The 17,332-nt window shown below is 44.0% G+C and overlaps 1 protein-coding gene and 2 pseudogenes across 1 annotated transcript in view; 1 reads left to right on the plus strand and 2 right to left on the minus strand.

Moving 5' to 3' along the window:
• Window positions 1-8,202, minus strand: part of TMEM62 (transmembrane protein 62) — a 45,430-nt gene extending 37,228 nt beyond the window's left edge. The window contains exons 1-4 of the mRNA XM_011989215.1: window positions 7,726-8,202; window positions 7,340-7,451; window positions 6,074-6,211; window positions 3,095-3,140 (exon numbers count right to left, since the gene is read on the minus strand). Coding sequence (XP_011844605.1) covers window positions 3,095-3,140; window positions 6,074-6,211; window positions 7,340-7,451; window positions 7,726-7,920 — 491 coding nt within the window. The 5' untranslated portion in view covers window positions 7,921-8,202. The remainder of the gene's footprint in view (window positions 1-3,094; window positions 3,141-6,073; window positions 6,212-7,339; window positions 7,452-7,725) is intronic.
• On the plus strand, window positions 478-1,602 carry LOC105546203 (annotated as a pseudogene).
• A 1,501-nt stretch (window positions 8,203-9,703) lies between the features above and the next one.
• LOC105546206 lies at window positions 9,704-15,162 on the minus strand (annotated as a pseudogene).
• Between the last annotated feature and the right edge of the window lie 2,170 nt (window positions 15,163-17,332).

Raw genomic sequence — 17,332 nt, forward strand, 5'->3', positions numbered from 1 at the left:
TTTTTCAATCGACTGCCCACATCCATCAGAAGAAGAATCATAATCTAAGGCAGCTATAGTCTTATGAAATGTGTTTCTTAAATAGTAAGAGTTGGAAGTTGAAATTACTTCTTGATCCATTGGCTACAGGATGAATACTGCGCTAGCAGGCATGAAAGTAACATTCATCTCCTTGTACAACTTCCTCAGAGCTCTTGGGTGACCAGGTGCATTGTCAATGACCATTGATACTTTGAAAGGAATATCTTTTTCTGAGCAGTAGTTCTCAACAGTGGACTTCAAATATTCAGTAAACCACGCTGTAAACAGATGTGCTATTATTATCCAGGCTTTGTTGTTCCATATATGGAACACAGGCAGAGTAGATTTAGCATAATGCTGAAGCACCCAAGGATTTTCAGAATGGTAAATAGGCATTGGCTCCACTTAAAGTCATTGGCTATGGAGCAGGAACCCATGTCCAGGAACAGAGCCCTTTGCTCCTCCCTCAGAATGAATGGAGACCACAAATCAGACATTTCTGTCCAAGAAAATCAGGATTTCGTTCAGTGCTTCTCCCAGATTGTTAGGGTGCTGACTGAGGATGAGATGGGGCACCCAGAGACAGGACATGCTATCACCCAGCTCAAGGAGGTCCTGCAGCACAATGGCATTGGAGGCAATGGGCTTACACTGGGCTTTGACAGTGCTAGTACTATTCTTGGAGCTGGTGGAGCTGAGGAAACAGGATGCTGAGAGTCTCCAGCGGGCCCTGACTGTGGGCTGGTGTGTGGAACTGCTGCAAGCTTTCTTCCTGGTGGCAGATGACATCACGGATTCATCCCTCACCCACCGGGGACAGATCTGCTGGTATCAGAAGCCGGGCGTGGGTTTGGACGCCATCAATGATGCTACATCAATGATGCTATGCTTCTGGAAGGGAAGCATGTATGTACCACCTGCTGAAGCTCTATTGCAGGGAGCAGCCCTATTACCTGAACCTGATCCAGCTCTTCCTGCAGAGTTTCTATCAGACTGAGATTGGGCAGCCCCCCAGGGCAATGCAGATCTTGGCAGATTCAGTGAAAAGAGGTGCAAATCTAGTGTCAAGTACAAGGCAGCTTTCTACTCCTTCTGCCTTCCTGTAGCTGCAGCCATGTACATGGCAGGCATTGATGGTGAGAAGGAGCACACCAATGCCAAGAAGATCCTGCTGGAGATGGGAGAGGGAGAGTTCTTTCAGATTCAGGATGATTACCTTGACCTCTTTTGGGGACCCCAGTGTGACCGGCAAAGTTGGCACTGACAAACAGGACAACAAATGCAGCTGGCTGGTGGTTCAGTGTCTGCAACGGGCCACTCTGGAACAGTAGCAGATCCTGAAGGAGAATTACGGGCAGAAGGAGGCCGAGAAGGTGGCCCTGGTGAAGACTGTATGAGAAGCTGGATCTGCCGGCCGTGTTCTTGCAATACTAGGAAGATAGTTACAGCCACATTATGGGTCTCACTGAACAGGACGCAGTGCCCCTGCCCCCAGTCATCTTTCTAGGGCTGACGTGCAACATCTACAAGCGGAAAAGTGACCTACAGACTGCAAGGGCAGGGAGAGGAGGCCCTCAATAAATAAATTATTGTGTAACTTTCTTAAAAAAAAAAAAAGTCATCAACTGCATGGACCCCTAGCAACAGTCAGCCTGTCCTTTGAAGCCAGGGATTGACTTCTCTCTAGCTATGAAAGTCCTAGATGGCATCTTCTTCCAAAAGAAGGCTGTTTCACTTACACGGAAAATCTGTTGTTTAGTGCAGCCACCTTCATCAATTATCTTAGCTAGATCTTCTGGGTCACTTGCTGCAGCCTCTCCAATCAGCACTTGCTGCGTCACACTGCATGTTTATGTTATAGAGTCAACTTCTCTCCTCAGACCTCATGAAGCAACCTCTGCCAGCTTCCAACTTTTCTTCTGCAGCTTCCTTACCTCTCTCAGTCTTCACAGAATTGAAGGGAGTTAGCATCTTGCTCTGGATTAGGCTTTGGCTTAAGTGAATGCTGTAGATGCTTTGATCATCTATCCAGAACACTAAAACTTTCTCCACATCAGCAGTAGGACTGTTTCACTTTCTAATCATTCATCTGTTCACTGGAGCAGCACTTTCCATTTCCTTCAAGAACTTTTCCTTTGCATTCACAACTTGGCTCACTGCTCCAGCGCAAGAGGCCTAGCTTTCAGCCTACCTGATAGCCTTTCAACAGCCTTTCTCACCAAGCTTCATCATTTCTACCTTTTGATTTAAAGTGAGAGATGTTGGGCCCTTCCTTTCACTTGAACACTTAGAGGCCATTGTAGGGTTATTGACTGGCCTAATTTTAATATTGTTGTCTCTCAGGGAATAGGGAGGCCAGAGGCGAGGGAGAGAGATAGGAGAACAGCTGGTTGGTGGAGCACTGAGAACACATACAGCATTTATTGATTAAGTTCCTGGACTTATAATGGGCAAGGTTTGTAGCACCCCAAAACATTACAATAGTAACATCAAAGGTCACTGATCGCAGATCACCATAACAGACACAATGAAAAAGTCTGAAATATTGTGAGAATTACCAAAATGAGACACAGAGACACAAAGTGAGCATGTGCTGTTGGAAAAATGGCTCCCATAGACTTGCTCAAGGCAGGCTTGCCACAAACTTTCAATTTGTAAAAAACGCAACATCTGCAAAGTGCAATAAGGTGAAGCACAATAAAACGAGGCATGCCTGTATATGAAACAGAAAGAATTAAAGAAAAGAAAAAGTCTAAACAAAAAGAAATGCATCTGTCACAAGAAGACAAAAAGGCTCATTTTTTTAATTACCAGAGATTCTTTATAGAAAAACTTTTTCTGTTAAAAAATGTTTTCAGCTAGGCACAGTAGCATGTGCCTGCAGCCCCAGCTACACAGGAGTCTGAGGCAGGAGGATCGTTTGAGCTCAGGAGTTCAGGGCTAGCCTGGGCAAAATAGTTAGACTCCTGCCTCTTAAAATTTTTTTTAAGTTTTCTCTCATTCATTGAATTGACCACACCCTCCTTATAACACTGACTCTACACAGTGGTCTGTCTTCTGTTTATTACAGTACCTGTAATAATTCTTGACGCTGTCCAGACTTGGAATATTGAATGCATCTAATTAAAAAAAAAAAAAAAGCAAACATTCATCCACATTAAAAAAAGAATACAAACATGTTCTTTAATGACTAAGGGAAAATAGTTCTTTCTATAACAATTCCCCCACACACTCCCCCAGGGTAGAGCCATTCCATTTATTATTCAGCAAATAGCGGGAGGACCAGGAGAGGGGCCCATCCTAGACAACCTCCCATTATTGCCATGGGTTTCAGTTTGCTTCCCCAAACTAGAAATGTTTAGCCTAGGCAAAGGGTAGACTCAGAACAGAGTCCAGATGGCCCTGGCCCTACCACCAGCTCATGAACTCCCACCATGGCCCATCTCTCTAGGGCCACTGAGCCTCTCTTAGAACCAGTATGGCTAGACTCTGGGTTGCTGGGTCCAATCCAAGCAGGCTGGGCTCCAAGTTCTAGACCCTAGGCTGGCTAAAACTCTGGAATCTTGATTTCAGGATGTGGGTGGGATGGACTTAGGTCCCAAGCTCCAGGCTAAGCCAGTGGCCTTCAGGGCTGCAGCAGGTAGCTCTAGGCTTCTTGGGCAGTGGTACTTTTTCAGGATAGGAGCCAGGGCTGGAGTTGGGTCTAAATCTGTAGAAACAGTCAATATTGGCAGAGCAAGAGTGGTAGGCCTGGCAGAGAATGACTCGGAGCAGAAGCAGCAAGAAGCCTATGAGGTGTTGCAGATGATGGCAATGAGCACCCCCTGGGAAACGGCTGCCCCCATGACAGGCAGCCCACCCTCAGACCAGCACAGACAATAGAGCTGCCTCAATGGCAAGGCCTATGCCAAGGCGGGACTCTGGTATGAGCAGCCTTCCATGGAGGCTGTCCTGTCTACACACTCAATGATTCCCGGGCAGTGGAGATGTCCACCTGCAGTCTTAAGCCAAAGTACAGCCCGGTGCACATCTGTGGGAGGGTTGGGACAATGGGATATTCAGATTTAACTGAGGCTCCAGCAGGGGCTACTGGCCCTCCCCAAGCTCTCTGCCTCTGCTGGCACAGACTGAGCTAGCCACAGCATGACTGTAGCAGCCTCTGTCATCTTTCTATAACACTTTTAATGGTAGAATGTCAATCAATTAGATTGATACTTTAAAATGTTGATATCTTAACAAAATTCAGATTATCTAGAAACTTATTTATTTAAGGCATTTAGTATACTAGAGAAAAACAGGTACTTTGACTTCTATACCATTCAGAATAAATAAGTTTGAAATTATAAGATTGAACTGTAGTTGCTCTTGTCTTAATCATGTGATTCTAAAAGCCAGCAAGAAGTGGATTCATGCCTGATCTACTGATCAAATAAAGTAGACAAATGAAGTACTTAGCTAATAAAAAAGTCAACCTTTATAAATCAAACAAATCTACTACCACCAGGACTCTTTTAGAGAAGAGTTCATTTCCTTACCAACACAACAATAATCTAAAAAAGGGAAAGGATTATTCATTTCCCTGTTCATGCCTATGGAGATTTGTTTGCAATTTAAAATTTTTAGGCTAGGTGCAGTGACTCATACCTGTAATCCCAGCACTTTGGGAGAATGAGGTGGGAGGATCGCTTGAGCCCAGGAGTTTGCGATCAGCCTGAGCAACATAGCAAGATTCCAACTCCACAAAAAAAAAACCTTCAAAAATTAGCTGGGTGTAGTGATGCATGCTTGTAGTCCCAGCTACTTGGGGGTGCTGAGGTGGGAGGATCATTTAAGCTCAGGTCAAGGCTGCGGTGAGCTATACTCACACCACTGCACTCTAGGCTAAGTGACAGAGCAAGACCCTGTCAAAAAAATAATAATAAAGCGGTGTGGTGGCTCACGCCTATAATCCCACCACTTTAGGAGGCTGAGGCAGGCAGATCATTTGAGGTCAGGAGTTCGAGACCAGCCTGGCCAATGTGGTGAAACTCCGCCTCTACTAAAAATACCGCCCCCCCAAAAAAATTAACTGGGCAGGATGGTACCTGTCTGTAATCCCAGCTACTCAGGAGGTTAAGGCAGGAGAATTGCTTGAATTCAGGAGACAAAGGTTGCAGTGAGCTGAGACTGCACTATTGTACTCCAGCCTGGGTGATAGAGTGAGACTCTGTCTCACAAAATAATGATAATAAGAATAGTCATAGTAAATTTTAAAAAGAAAAAATAAAAAGCAAAAATTTTTTAAATTTGCACACAGGAAAATTCATTCTTTTCTGTGACTTACAGTTCTATGGATTCTGACAAATACATAGCGAACCTGACGTCCACCACAACAACCAAAATACAGACTAGTTCCATCATCACCAAAAATTCTCCATGATGCCTGTTTGCAGTTAATCTGTCTCCCAATCCCTATCCTCTGGTAACTACAGTCTGTTCTCTGTCTATTGTTTTGCCTTTTCTTGAATGTCATATAAATGAAATCATACAGTATGCAGACTTACGGGTTTGGCTTCTTTCACTTAGCAAAATGTATATTTATTAAAACATCTGTCTGCATGAGTTTTGCTAAAACTCATGTTTCTTCTATGTAAAGAAGAAAGGACTTGGGGGTGGGGGGCAGGGGGAGGGATAGCATTAGGAGAAATACTTAATGTAGATGACAGGTTGATGGATGCAGCAAACCACCATGGTACGTGTATACCTATGTAACAAACCTGCATGTTCTGCACATGTATCCCAGAACTTAAAGTATAGTAATAATAATAATAATAAAAAAGCAGCATATGTCACAAAAAAGGACCATACCAATTGTCATCTCAAAGGCTAATAATGACATCTGAAGTTTTAAAACCACATTATATAGTTGTATTTCAGAGTTGTGACCTTTAGTATATGTAAACCTATGTTATAATGTCCCACTTAATAATTTTACAATCTAAGTTGGAAAATCTAGGTTCCTGAAGGGGGGAAAAAACTCTACTCTTTATTATATCTGGCTCTTGGGTCTCACCATGATTTCCTTTGATATCCAGCCACTTGGTTTTTTCCATGACTCTTGTCTTCTTCAGAATACCCTGGTAGGTTTGCCATTCTACCTCCTGCTGCCTGGATCCCAACTGTTCCTTTGTTTTGGCATCTGTCAGGTCTCCTGTAGGTTTACACAAGAATTGAATCACAATGCAAAACAAACTCCTAGGGGTTCCATTTTTTTAGATATGCACACTGAAGGAACAACGATACTTAAAGTACTCAACATGTATAAGCAAAACTGCTCATGAGACCACCAATGTCCAATCAAGCCATCTAAACTAACAAGATTTTCTCAGCAAGGGCTTTGTTCCTTATACGTTAGCAAATGCCTATGTGATATTAGAAATGAGTTGTGAAAAAAATCCTTAAAGAGAACAGTACAAAATGCATCAGTAGACTCTGATAAAATGAAAATGTTTTTATAAGAAATTCCAATACTCTGAGTGGGTACCTAATATCTACGGCAACCATGTTTTCCAAACCACAAAATCAGAATATGTGACTTGACCAAGTATTAGTTTTATAGCAAGAAGCAATGTGGCAGGTGCAACTGGGCAACAAAATACCAAAATTTATAGGGAACTAAACAGAACACTTTTTATGGGGGTTCATCCATTAAATGAGAACTGATACCCTTTCATGTCAGCAGAGATACTTCAATAAGGTGGATGGGTGATGAATTCCCCAGTAAGCAAGACAGATAGATGCTCCTTTAGCTTCTTCTCCCCACTACAGTTTGGAAGCAAATAAAGGGTTTGAAGAGTCTACAAAACTCAAGTCATAAAACTATTACAGGATGAAGAAAAAGTGCCCTGGGTCACCGGAAGCCTCAAACAACTGAAAATATAAGATTGATAATATAAAGAAAATTGAAAAGTGAGCAAAAGAAGAGAACTTCTGATTCGTGGTTACAGGCTTTTCCCTAATTCTCACAACCACAACTGTAACAACAAGAACAGAAACCAGATACAAATATATGAGACAAAAGACTGACATGAGAACTAGGAGCCTTGCTTTTACTGCTTTGACAAAACCTTGCTACGTCAAATCATTTTGCCTGGATCTTGACTCATTCAGTTATCCATAGGCAAAGGGGTTACATGTCCAATCTCTTCCACCTCACAGGGCTCATCTGGGGCTGTGGCTATACTGCTCCCAACGTCCCCAAAGTGAAAAGCCGCAGCCCTGGCTAGAGTTCTACCATCCGGACCACAGAACACCACCACAGCACGGCAAGCCTCCCTACCTGTTGCTAGGACGAGAGCTGGTTGAATGATGTCAATAGTTTCAGAACAGAATTTCTCTAAGTCTACCGCTCTGCCTGGATCTCGAAACCTGCTCAGGTGAATGTCGGATATCTGCCGAAAACAGGTATTGAACAGAGAGATCTGAGCCGGGAAGAGGCAGCATGGGGAGCGGCGGCTCAGCGGCTCTCGCGGGCAGAAGGAAAAGACAAAGAGGCAGTGCATAACGAACCCCCCAGGTAGGGACAGGGCCAGCACTAGACAGAGCCTCGAGTTACAACCTGAGTGAGGCCCGCAGCCTGGAGCGTGGGGCCCAGCACCCGCCAGGGTCTCACCGCACGGTGCCCGCTCTGCACCCGCCTCCCGGCCCGGCTTCCCGCCGCTTCACCTGCAGGCCCCAGAAGATGTTGCTGTCTCCCGGACCTGGCGCGGGGTGCGGCCTCCTGGGGGGCGCAGGGTGCGGCAGCGGCGAGGGTTGGCCCGCCAGGCCGTAGTGCTCCAAGAGCATGGCCACCAGCGCTGCGGCCGCCAACCCCGCGACGGCCAACCCCGCGACCACCCTGAAAGCCAGCACCGCAGCCATGCCGCCCGCCCGCCAGTCCGCCGGGGAGCGGCCCTCGCTGATCCCACGCGGGACCGCGCGGCGCTCCCGGGAGCCGCTTTGCCTGCACTTCCGGACTCTCTTGTCGCGGGGCCAGAGCCGGATGCGGGGCCGAGCCGGATGCGGGGCTGGAGCCAGACACCGGGCCTAGGGTGCTGCGCCGGTCAGCCGCCTGCCGGCATCTGTGGCTCTCTGGCAGCGCAAGTGTCTGGGCTCGTTTTGCGTAAGTAATGCGATCAAAGAAAAGGGAACCGAAACTCTGAACACCAATGACGGTGGCCGAGTGGTGGCGGGCAAGGAGACTGGGACCAGTGGCCAGGAGGCCAGGGCTAGAGTCCTGGTTCCGCCTTGGTCATTCACTCCTGACCTCAGTGGGTCGATCTCCTTACCTGTAAAACAGAGTTAATAACACCCTCCGTGCGCACTTTGCAGGGTTGTTGTATCAAAGTGAGAATGTATGAGGACGCCTTTCATATTGTCTCACAAATGTGTCAGGTGGCTTCCTCTGGCCCTTTCTGATTATTAACGTGCCTCCATAGGTTTTCTTTTCTTTCCCTTCCCCTTCCCGCTACCGTTCCCCTTTCCTTCACTTCTCAGACAGGATCTCACTCTGTCCCCCAGGCAGGAATGCAGTGGCGCGATCATGGCTCACTGCAGCCTTGACCTCCCTGGCCTCAAGTAGCTGGAACTACAGGTTCGCACCATTACGCCCAGCTAATTTTTTAAATATAGTTTTTGTAGAGACTAGGGTCTCTGTGTTGCCCAAGCTGGCCTCGGAACTCCTGGGTTCAAGCGATCCTCCCGCCTCGCAAAGTGCTGGGACCACCGCTCCCGGCAGCATAGGTTTTCTATAGATGTTAATTCCTATGTTTTGTGAAAGTTATTTTTCCTTTAACCTGATTTCACATGCAACTGATTAACTAATATTGCAGCACGGTGGTATACTATTCATTTAATAAATATTAAATACTTCCTATGGGCAAGGCCCAGGAGAATTAGATTCAGCCTTACCTTATCTAACCACTCCCTTATTGTTGATTTTTGAATTGTTTATTATATATTGGTGTTCTGAGTAATTTATTTTCACATCTGCCTTCCTTTTATTGAAAAAAATTTTAGACAATGGCAGTTAATAAAAGGCACAAACAAATCAACAGAGATATACTAGTGGAAAACACAATATAAAACTAAAATGTCATTGGTTAATTGGTTAGGAGCACAAAATGTAACAGGCAGAAGGTCTGTTTCAAACAAATTTAAAAGCTATGTGTATTTTAAATTCTCCCCAAATCAGATATATACACACCCACAAAAATAGTGTGTGAAGGAAAGCTATCACACATGAGAAGTCGTATACTGAATTCTTCAAGGAAACACATGTGGAAATAGGAATTAACAAAGTCAGCAACAGATGAATATATTTTTTAATTGAGTCTTAAAATGCTACATGACTATACTATATAAAGTACTGCTAGGTACAAAGGAAAAAGTCTGTACAGCTTTTAGCAAAACTGCTTTCCCAGAAAAGCAAATTAAAATAATGCAATCAGCAGACCAAGGAGACTACAGCTAGACATCAGAGCTACAACTTCTCATATCTGTGTCAGAAAATCCTATTTATCCAGAATAGACTAAAATTTTGGGATAAAACAGGAACTTTTTAACTTTTTTTACTTTATCCATTTTGAGTTATTTTTATCTCCCCCACCTCCCAAACCAGTAATTCAGCAAGATCCAGCAGAAAGAGGGCTACTTTTAGAATTAGCTATTTTATTTTTCTTTCTATGGCGACACTGTCATGGAGCTTGGATATTTCAGGATCATATACATCCATGACCAGTGTCCCACTGTGGTCAAAAAACTTTATCAGGCCTCTGAGCCCAAGCTAAGCCATCATATGCCCTGTGTCCTGCACGTATACATCCAGATGGTCTGAAGCAACTGAAGATCCACAAAAGAAGTGAAAATAGCTTTAACTGATGACATTCCACCATTGTGATTTGTTCCTGCCCCACCCTAACTGATCAATGTACTTTGTAATCTCCCCCACCCTTAAGAAAGTTCTTTGTAATTCTGCACACCCTTGAGAATGTACTTTGTGAGATCCACCCCCTGCCTGCAAAACACTGCTCCTAACTCCACCGCCTATCCCAAAACCTATAAGAACTAATGATAATCCCACCAACCTTTGCTGACTCTCTTTTCAGACTCAGCCCACCTGCACCCAGGTGAAATAAACAGCCTTGTTGCTCACACAAAGCCTGTTTGGTGGTCTCTTCACATGGACATGCATGACAAACTTAGCAATGGGGACTTGGTAAACTCGACTTCCCGCTGCTGCTTTGTTCTCCCACTGGTGAAGGTCAGATTCAAGGTGTATTTGTCATCAAACCTTTTAAGACTGGAGGACAGTTGCCAAATACCATCAGGATCCATTCCTGTAGGATCTTTCCTGTGGGTCACGACAAAGATGCTCCTCTCCTTTTATGAGGTATAAATGGTCAGAATCCAGATCATCACAAAATAGGATATGACGCACAAAACGAAAACAGGTTTGGACTCTGGAAAGGGGTGCATATAATCCCAAATCAAAGCTACTATGGCAAAAAAACAGGAGATTGTACAGATGGTGAGGCGACCATCAATGAGACCAAAATTCTCCACATATTTGTATTTTTCCAGAAGTAACTTTTTGGCAGAATCATCCAAAGAGGTTTTCACAGCTAATCCATCGCACTTGTCAATTTTTACAGGCTTATCATCTATCTTCCACTTATCCAACAAGCCGCTATGGCCACTGCCTGTCCCGCACCTGGAACCACCGCCAGCCCCACTACTGCCTCCACTACCACTGCTTCTCCCACCCTGTGCAGCTGCTGCTGCCAACTTATCCACTTATGCCTGTTCTGAGTAAAGATATGTATTTTTTGGGGAGGATGGAGTCTCTCTCTACCACCTAGGCTGGAGTGCAGTGGCGCGATCTCGGCTCACTGCAAGCTCTGCCTCCCAACTTCATGCCATTCTCCTGTCTCAGCCTCCCCCAGCAGCTGGGATTACAGGCACTCACCATCACGCCTGGCTAATTTTTTGTATTTTTAATAGAGACAGGATTTCACTGTGTTAGCCAGGATGGTCTTGATCTCCTGACCTCGTGATCCGCCTGCCTCGGCCTCCCAAAAGTGCTGGGATTACAGGCGTGAGCCACCGCGCCTGGCTGAGCAAATATTTTTACACAAATAGTGCTCTTAAAAAAAAACTCCCCTTGAGTTTTTTCCTTGGGATATGTCGTCAGTATTGGATTTATGCCAATTTCAATTAAATTGAATTTTCAATTTAAAATTTTCAATTAAATTTTGAGTACCTTTGGAATACAATACATTGATCTAAGCAGAAAACATAAAGAAACATAAAGATAAGTAGGCAAAGAGCTATGGTTCATTATCTAAGGAGTTTATGTAAGAGAGAGACATACATACATAAGTTTAATATGTGAAGAATATGCTTTTTGCCACAAGAGATGAACAGATATAAAAGGCAGGGGGAAGGTTAAAACTCGGAGCGAGAAGCTGGGCATGGCGGCTCATGCCTGTAATCCCACCACTGGGAGGCAGAGGCGGGCAGATCACGAGGTCAGGAGATCGAGACCATCCTGGCTAACATAGTGTAAGCCTGTCTCTACTAAAATTACAAAAAATTAGCCAGGCATGGTGGCACGCATCTGTAGTCCCAGCTACTTGGGAGGCTGATGCAGGAGAGTCACTTGAACCTGGGAGGCGGAGGTTGCAGTGAGTCGAGATCGGGCCACTGCACTCCAGCCTGGGTGACAGAGCGAGATTCCATCTCAAACAACAACAACAACAACAACAAAAACTAGCAGAGAGTACATCTTTGGAAAGAATCAAGAAAAGTTTAATTATGGATGTCGCATATAAAGGATGGGTAATATTTCTTGACTGGCAGAGATTGAGGTTGGGGTGGGGAAAAGCACTTTCCTAACAACACGAACCAAAGCATTAAGATGAGAAAATGCAGGGCATGTTGCAGGGACAGTGAATGTTTCAGTTTGCCAGCCTACACCAAGAGGAATAATGGTAATTAGACCAGACCTTTGGCTTGAGGCACATTGAGGAAGGCCTCTGTAAATGCCAAGAGTGAAGACAACAGAGTTCTGCTTTGGCGACATGGATCTGGCAACAGCATAGAGAACTGACTGTCCAGAGGACAGGTGTGAGAGAGAATCCTGTTGGAAGGAGATTGCAATAATCCAGGTAGTGGAGTAATTACAAAGACCTGAAGAAGAAAGATGGGAGAATGCGACCTTGAGATTAGAAAGGAGTGATCAAATGTAACAACAATTTTAAAAATAAAAACTATAGAACATGGCACCTGATTGGATATTCAATGGAAGAAAATAAGAGTTTTTTTTAAATAGTGCCAAAATGTGGAACATAGTGACTGAGGGACCAGGGCTATAATGTATGAATGGAGAGCATTACCCATATCAATAAAATAAAATTTTGATTTTGGTTTTATCTAATACTATGCCACTAGAAAACACGTGGAAGGATATTTTAAAACCAAATTTGGGAGACATGACTAAGATGATCTAATTTAAAACCCAAGCAATGTGGCATACATAAAATGCATTTGCAGAGACCTTAGAGTATTGGGGTAACCCGCTCCCAATATTTCAACGTAGGTTCTTTCTATTTTCCATAAATGTCAGCCGGCTGAGAAATAAAGAAAAAGAGTGCAAAGAGAGGAATTTTATAGCTGAGCCAACGGGGGTGACATCACATATCAGTAGGACTGTGATGCCCACCTGAGCCTCAAAAGCAAGTTTTTTATTAAGGGTTTCAAAAGGGGAGGTGTGTAAGAACAGGGAGTAGGCACAAAGATCACAGGCTTCAAAGGGCAAAAAGCAGAACTACTAATAAGGGTCCAACAAAGATCACAAGGCAAAGGGGAAAAGCAGAACTACTGATAAGGGTCTATGCTCAGCAGTGCGCATATTGTCCTGATAAACATCTTAAATAACAGACAACAGAGTTCGAGAGCAGAGAACTGGTCTGACCTCAAATTTACCAGGACAGTTTTTCCCCACCCTGGTAAGCCTGAGGGTACTGCAGGAGACTAGGGCGTATCTCAGTCCTTATCTCAACTGCATAAGACAGACAGTCCCAGAGCAGCCATTTATAGACTTCCCCCCCAGGAATGTATTCCTTTCCCAGGGTATTAATATTAATATTCCTTGCTAGGAAAAGAATTTAGCGATATCTCTCCTACTTGCACGTCCATTTATAGGCCATCTGCAAGAAGAAAAATACGACTCTTTTTGCCTGACCCCTCAGGCAGTCAGACCTTAGGGTTGTCTTCCCTTGTTCCCTAAAAATCACTGTTATTCTGTTCTTTTTCAAGGTGCACTGATTTCATATTGTTCAAACACACATGTCTTACAATCAATTTGTACAGTTAACACAATTATCACAATGGTCCTGAGGTGATGTATATCCTCAGCTTATGAAGATAACAGGATTAAGAGATTAAAGTAAAGACAAGCATGAGAAATTATAAAATTATTATTTGGGAACTGATAAATGTACATGAAATCTTCACGATTAATGTTCCTCTGCTGCGGCTCCAGCCAGTCCCTCCATTTGGAGTCCCTGACTTCCTGCAACATTAGAGAAACCTCAAAGATACAGGAAATCATTTTCTAGAAATGGGGCACAACAAGAGGAGGAATCATGCCGTTAAAGCATCTGGACGTGGTCAAAAGTCACAAAGGCCAGCAGTCTCAATTTCAGACACTGTACTCCAACCAAACCACTTCACTTGTGGTATTCAAAGTGAATAGGAACAGGAAATTATTTATTTAATGATGGTTAATGATTCTCCAGGGAAATACTGGTTTGACCAGCTAATCACTTCAGTTCAGTTCCTGACAGTCAAAGTTCCTGACAGTCAAAGCAGAAAGGTAAATAGAGTTCTTGTTATAAAGAAAGCAGGCAGCAATTCACCATGAAAGCAAATTTACCTAGAACCAAAGTCAAGGGAGAATATATCACTCGGACATTTAACAGTACAATGTACATTGTCACCAACAGCCACATGTTGAATTAAGCATTTCTCATAAATATAAGATGCAGAAATTGTCTTTTTTTTTTTTTTGGCGGGGGGTGGAGGGAGGACAGAGTTTTGCTCTTGTTGCCCAGGCTGGAGTACAATGATGTGATCTTGGCTCACTGCAACCTCCACCTCCTCGGTTCAAGCAGTTCTGCCTCAGCCTCCCAAGTAGCTGGGATTACAGGAGCCCACCACCATGCCTGACTAGTTTTTAAAAATATTTTTAGTAGAGACAGGGTTTCTCCATGTTGGCCAGGCTGGTTTCAAACTCCTGACCTCAAGCGATCCACCCGCCTTGGCCTCCCAAAATGCTAGGATCATAGGCGTGAGCCACTACACCTGGCCATAATTGTCTTCAAATCACTATCTTACTGACCTTGTTAAAAATACAAAAATGTAGTATTAAATTGTTTTGTGAATTCATTTCTATAGAGAGCTAAAGTAATGTAATTAAAATAGGTTGTGTGTGTATAAAGTTTTTTTTTTTTTGAAACAGAGTCTAGGTCTGTCGCCCAGGCTGGAGTGCAGCGGCACCATATTGGCTCTCTGCAACCTCCGCCTCCTGGGTTCCAGCGATTCTTGTGCCTCAACCTCCCGAGTAGCTGGGATCACAGGTGTGGGCCACGACGTATGGCTAATTTTTGTATTTTTTAGTAGAGACAGGGTTTCGCCAGGTTGGCCAGGCTCACCTCAAACTCCTGACCTCAAGTAATTCCGCCCACCTCGGCCTCCCAAAGTGTTGGGATTAAGATTTTTTTTTAATTATTTTTTTAAATTGTGGTAAAATAGGCTGAGCACAGTGGCTCACCCCTGTAATCCCAACACTTTGGGAGGCCAAGGCAGGCGGATTGCTTGAGCCCAGGAGCTTGAGACCAGCCTGTGCAACATGGCAAAACCCTGTCTCAACTAAAAATACAAACAATTAGCTGGGTGTGGTGGCGCATGCGTGTAGTCTCAGCTACCTGGGAGGCTGAGGTGGGAGGATCACCTAAACCTAGGTGGTCAAGGCTGCAGTGAGCTGAAATTTTGCACCATTGCACTCCAGCCCAAGCAATAGAGTGAGACGTTGTGTAATTCAGTGCAGTTAAGTACGTCCATATTGTTATGCAACCATCAGCACTTAACATAATGTCTTCAAGGTTCATCCATGTTGTAGCAGAATTTCCTTCCGTTTAAGGCTGAATAATATTGCATTGTATGTATAGACCACATTTTGTTTATCCATTCATCTGTTGATGAATACCTGGGTTGTTTTCCCCTTTTGGCTATTGTGTATGATGCTGCAATGATCACTGGTGTGTACTAGACATTTTAAAAGTTTTTTTTACTTTTATTTTAGGTTTAGGGGTACAGGTGCAGGATTGTTATTCAGATAAACTGCATGCCACAGGGGTTTGGTATACAGATTATTTAGTCACCCAGATAATAAGCATAGTACCTGACAGGTTTTTTTTTTTTTTTCTGATCGTCTCCCTCCTCCTACCCTCCACCCTCAAGTAGGCCCATGTCTGTCATTTCCCTCTTTGTGTCGATGCGTTCTCATTGTTTAGCTCCCACTTTTAAGTGAGAACATATGGTATTTGGTTTTCTGTTCCTGCATTAATTTGCTTAGGATAATGGTCTCCAGATCCATCCATGTTGCGGCAAAGGACATAATCTCATTCTTTTTTATGGCTGTGTAGTATTCCATGGTGTATGTGTACCACATTTTCATTATCCCATCTACCATTGATGGGCATTTAGGTTGATTCCATGTCTTTGCTATTGTGAATAGTGCTGCAGTAAATATTTGCTTGTATGTGTCTTTATGGTAGGATGAACTATTTTACTTTGGGTATATATGCTTTTTAAGCTTTTGAGGGAGCACTCCTTTTATTCCTTAACAATACAGAAATTTGGGAAGAATTTCATCTAAGTAATCAATGCTCTTTACAAGAAACCTGAAACACCTGCAAAAGTAAAAAACTCACAGATCAAGGAATTTCTGACTTATTACAACATGGATCAACCTTAAGGACATTATACTAAGTGAAATAAGCCAGTCACAAAAAGACAAATACTGTGTGATTCCACTTATATAAGGTACCTAGAGTAGTCAAATTCACAGAGACAGAAAGTAGAATGGTAGTTTGCAGAGACTGGGAGGAAGTGGATGGGGAATTAATGTTTAATAGGTATACTGTTTCAGTTTTGCAAGATGAAAAAAGTCTGGAGATGGATAATAGTGATGGTTTTATGGTATGAATGTACAATCGGCCCTCCATATCCGTGGGTTCTGCATCTGTGGATTCAACCAACTGTGGATCAAAAATATTCAGGAAGGCTGGGTGCAGTGGCTCATACCTGTAATCTGAGCATTTTGGGAGGCTGAGGTGGGAGGATCATTTGAGGTCAGGAATTCAAGGCCAGCCTGGTCAACTTGGTGAAGCCCTTGTCTCTACTAAAGATACAAAAAATTAGCTGGGCCTGGTGGTGCACACCTGTAATCCCAGATATTCAGAAGGCTGAGGCAGGAGAATTGCTTGAACCCAGGGGGCGGAGGTTGCAATGAGACAAGATTGTGCCACTGCAATCCAGGCTGGGTGACAGAGTGAGACTTTGTCTCAAAAAAAAAAAAAAAAAAGAGAATTCAGGAAAAGGCTAGACTTAGTGACTCACACCTATAATCCCAGCATTTTCAGAGGCCTAGGCAGGAAAATCCCTTGAGGTCAGGAATTTAAGACCAGCCTGGGCTGGTCTTAAAAATTTAACTGGCCATGGTGGTGCACTCCTATAGTCCCAGATACTTGGGAGGACAAGGCAGGAGAATCGCTTGAAATCCAGCAGGCAGAGGCTGCAGTGAGCCAACGTCATGCCGCTGCAATCCAGCCTGGGCAACAGAGCAAGACTCCATCTCATAATAATAATAATAATAATAATAATAATAAATGTATACACTCTATTTCTCTATTTTTCTCCATGAAATGTTTTGTTTATTTTATTTTTTTTGAGATAGAGACTCGCTCTGTCACCCAGGCTGGAGCGCAGTGGCGCGATCTCGGCTCACTGCAAGCTCCGCCTCCCAGGTTCACGCCATTCTCCTGCTTCAGCCTCCCGAGTAGCTAGGACTACCGGCGCCCGCCACCACGCCTGGCTAATTTTTTTGTATTTTTGGTAGAGACAGGGTTTTGTCATGTTAGCCAGGATGGTCTCGATCTCCTGACCTCGTGATCTGCCCGCCTCGGCCTCCCAAAGTGCTGGGATTACAGGCGTGAGCCACCACGCCCGG

The sequence above is a fragment of the Mandrillus leucophaeus genome, unplaced genomic scaffold (assembly GCF_000951045.1).
Source record: "Mandrillus leucophaeus isolate KB7577 unplaced genomic scaffold, Mleu.le_1.0 Scaffold35, whole genome shotgun sequence".
Lineage (NCBI taxonomy): Eukaryota > Metazoa > Chordata > Mammalia > Primates > Cercopithecidae > Mandrillus > Mandrillus leucophaeus.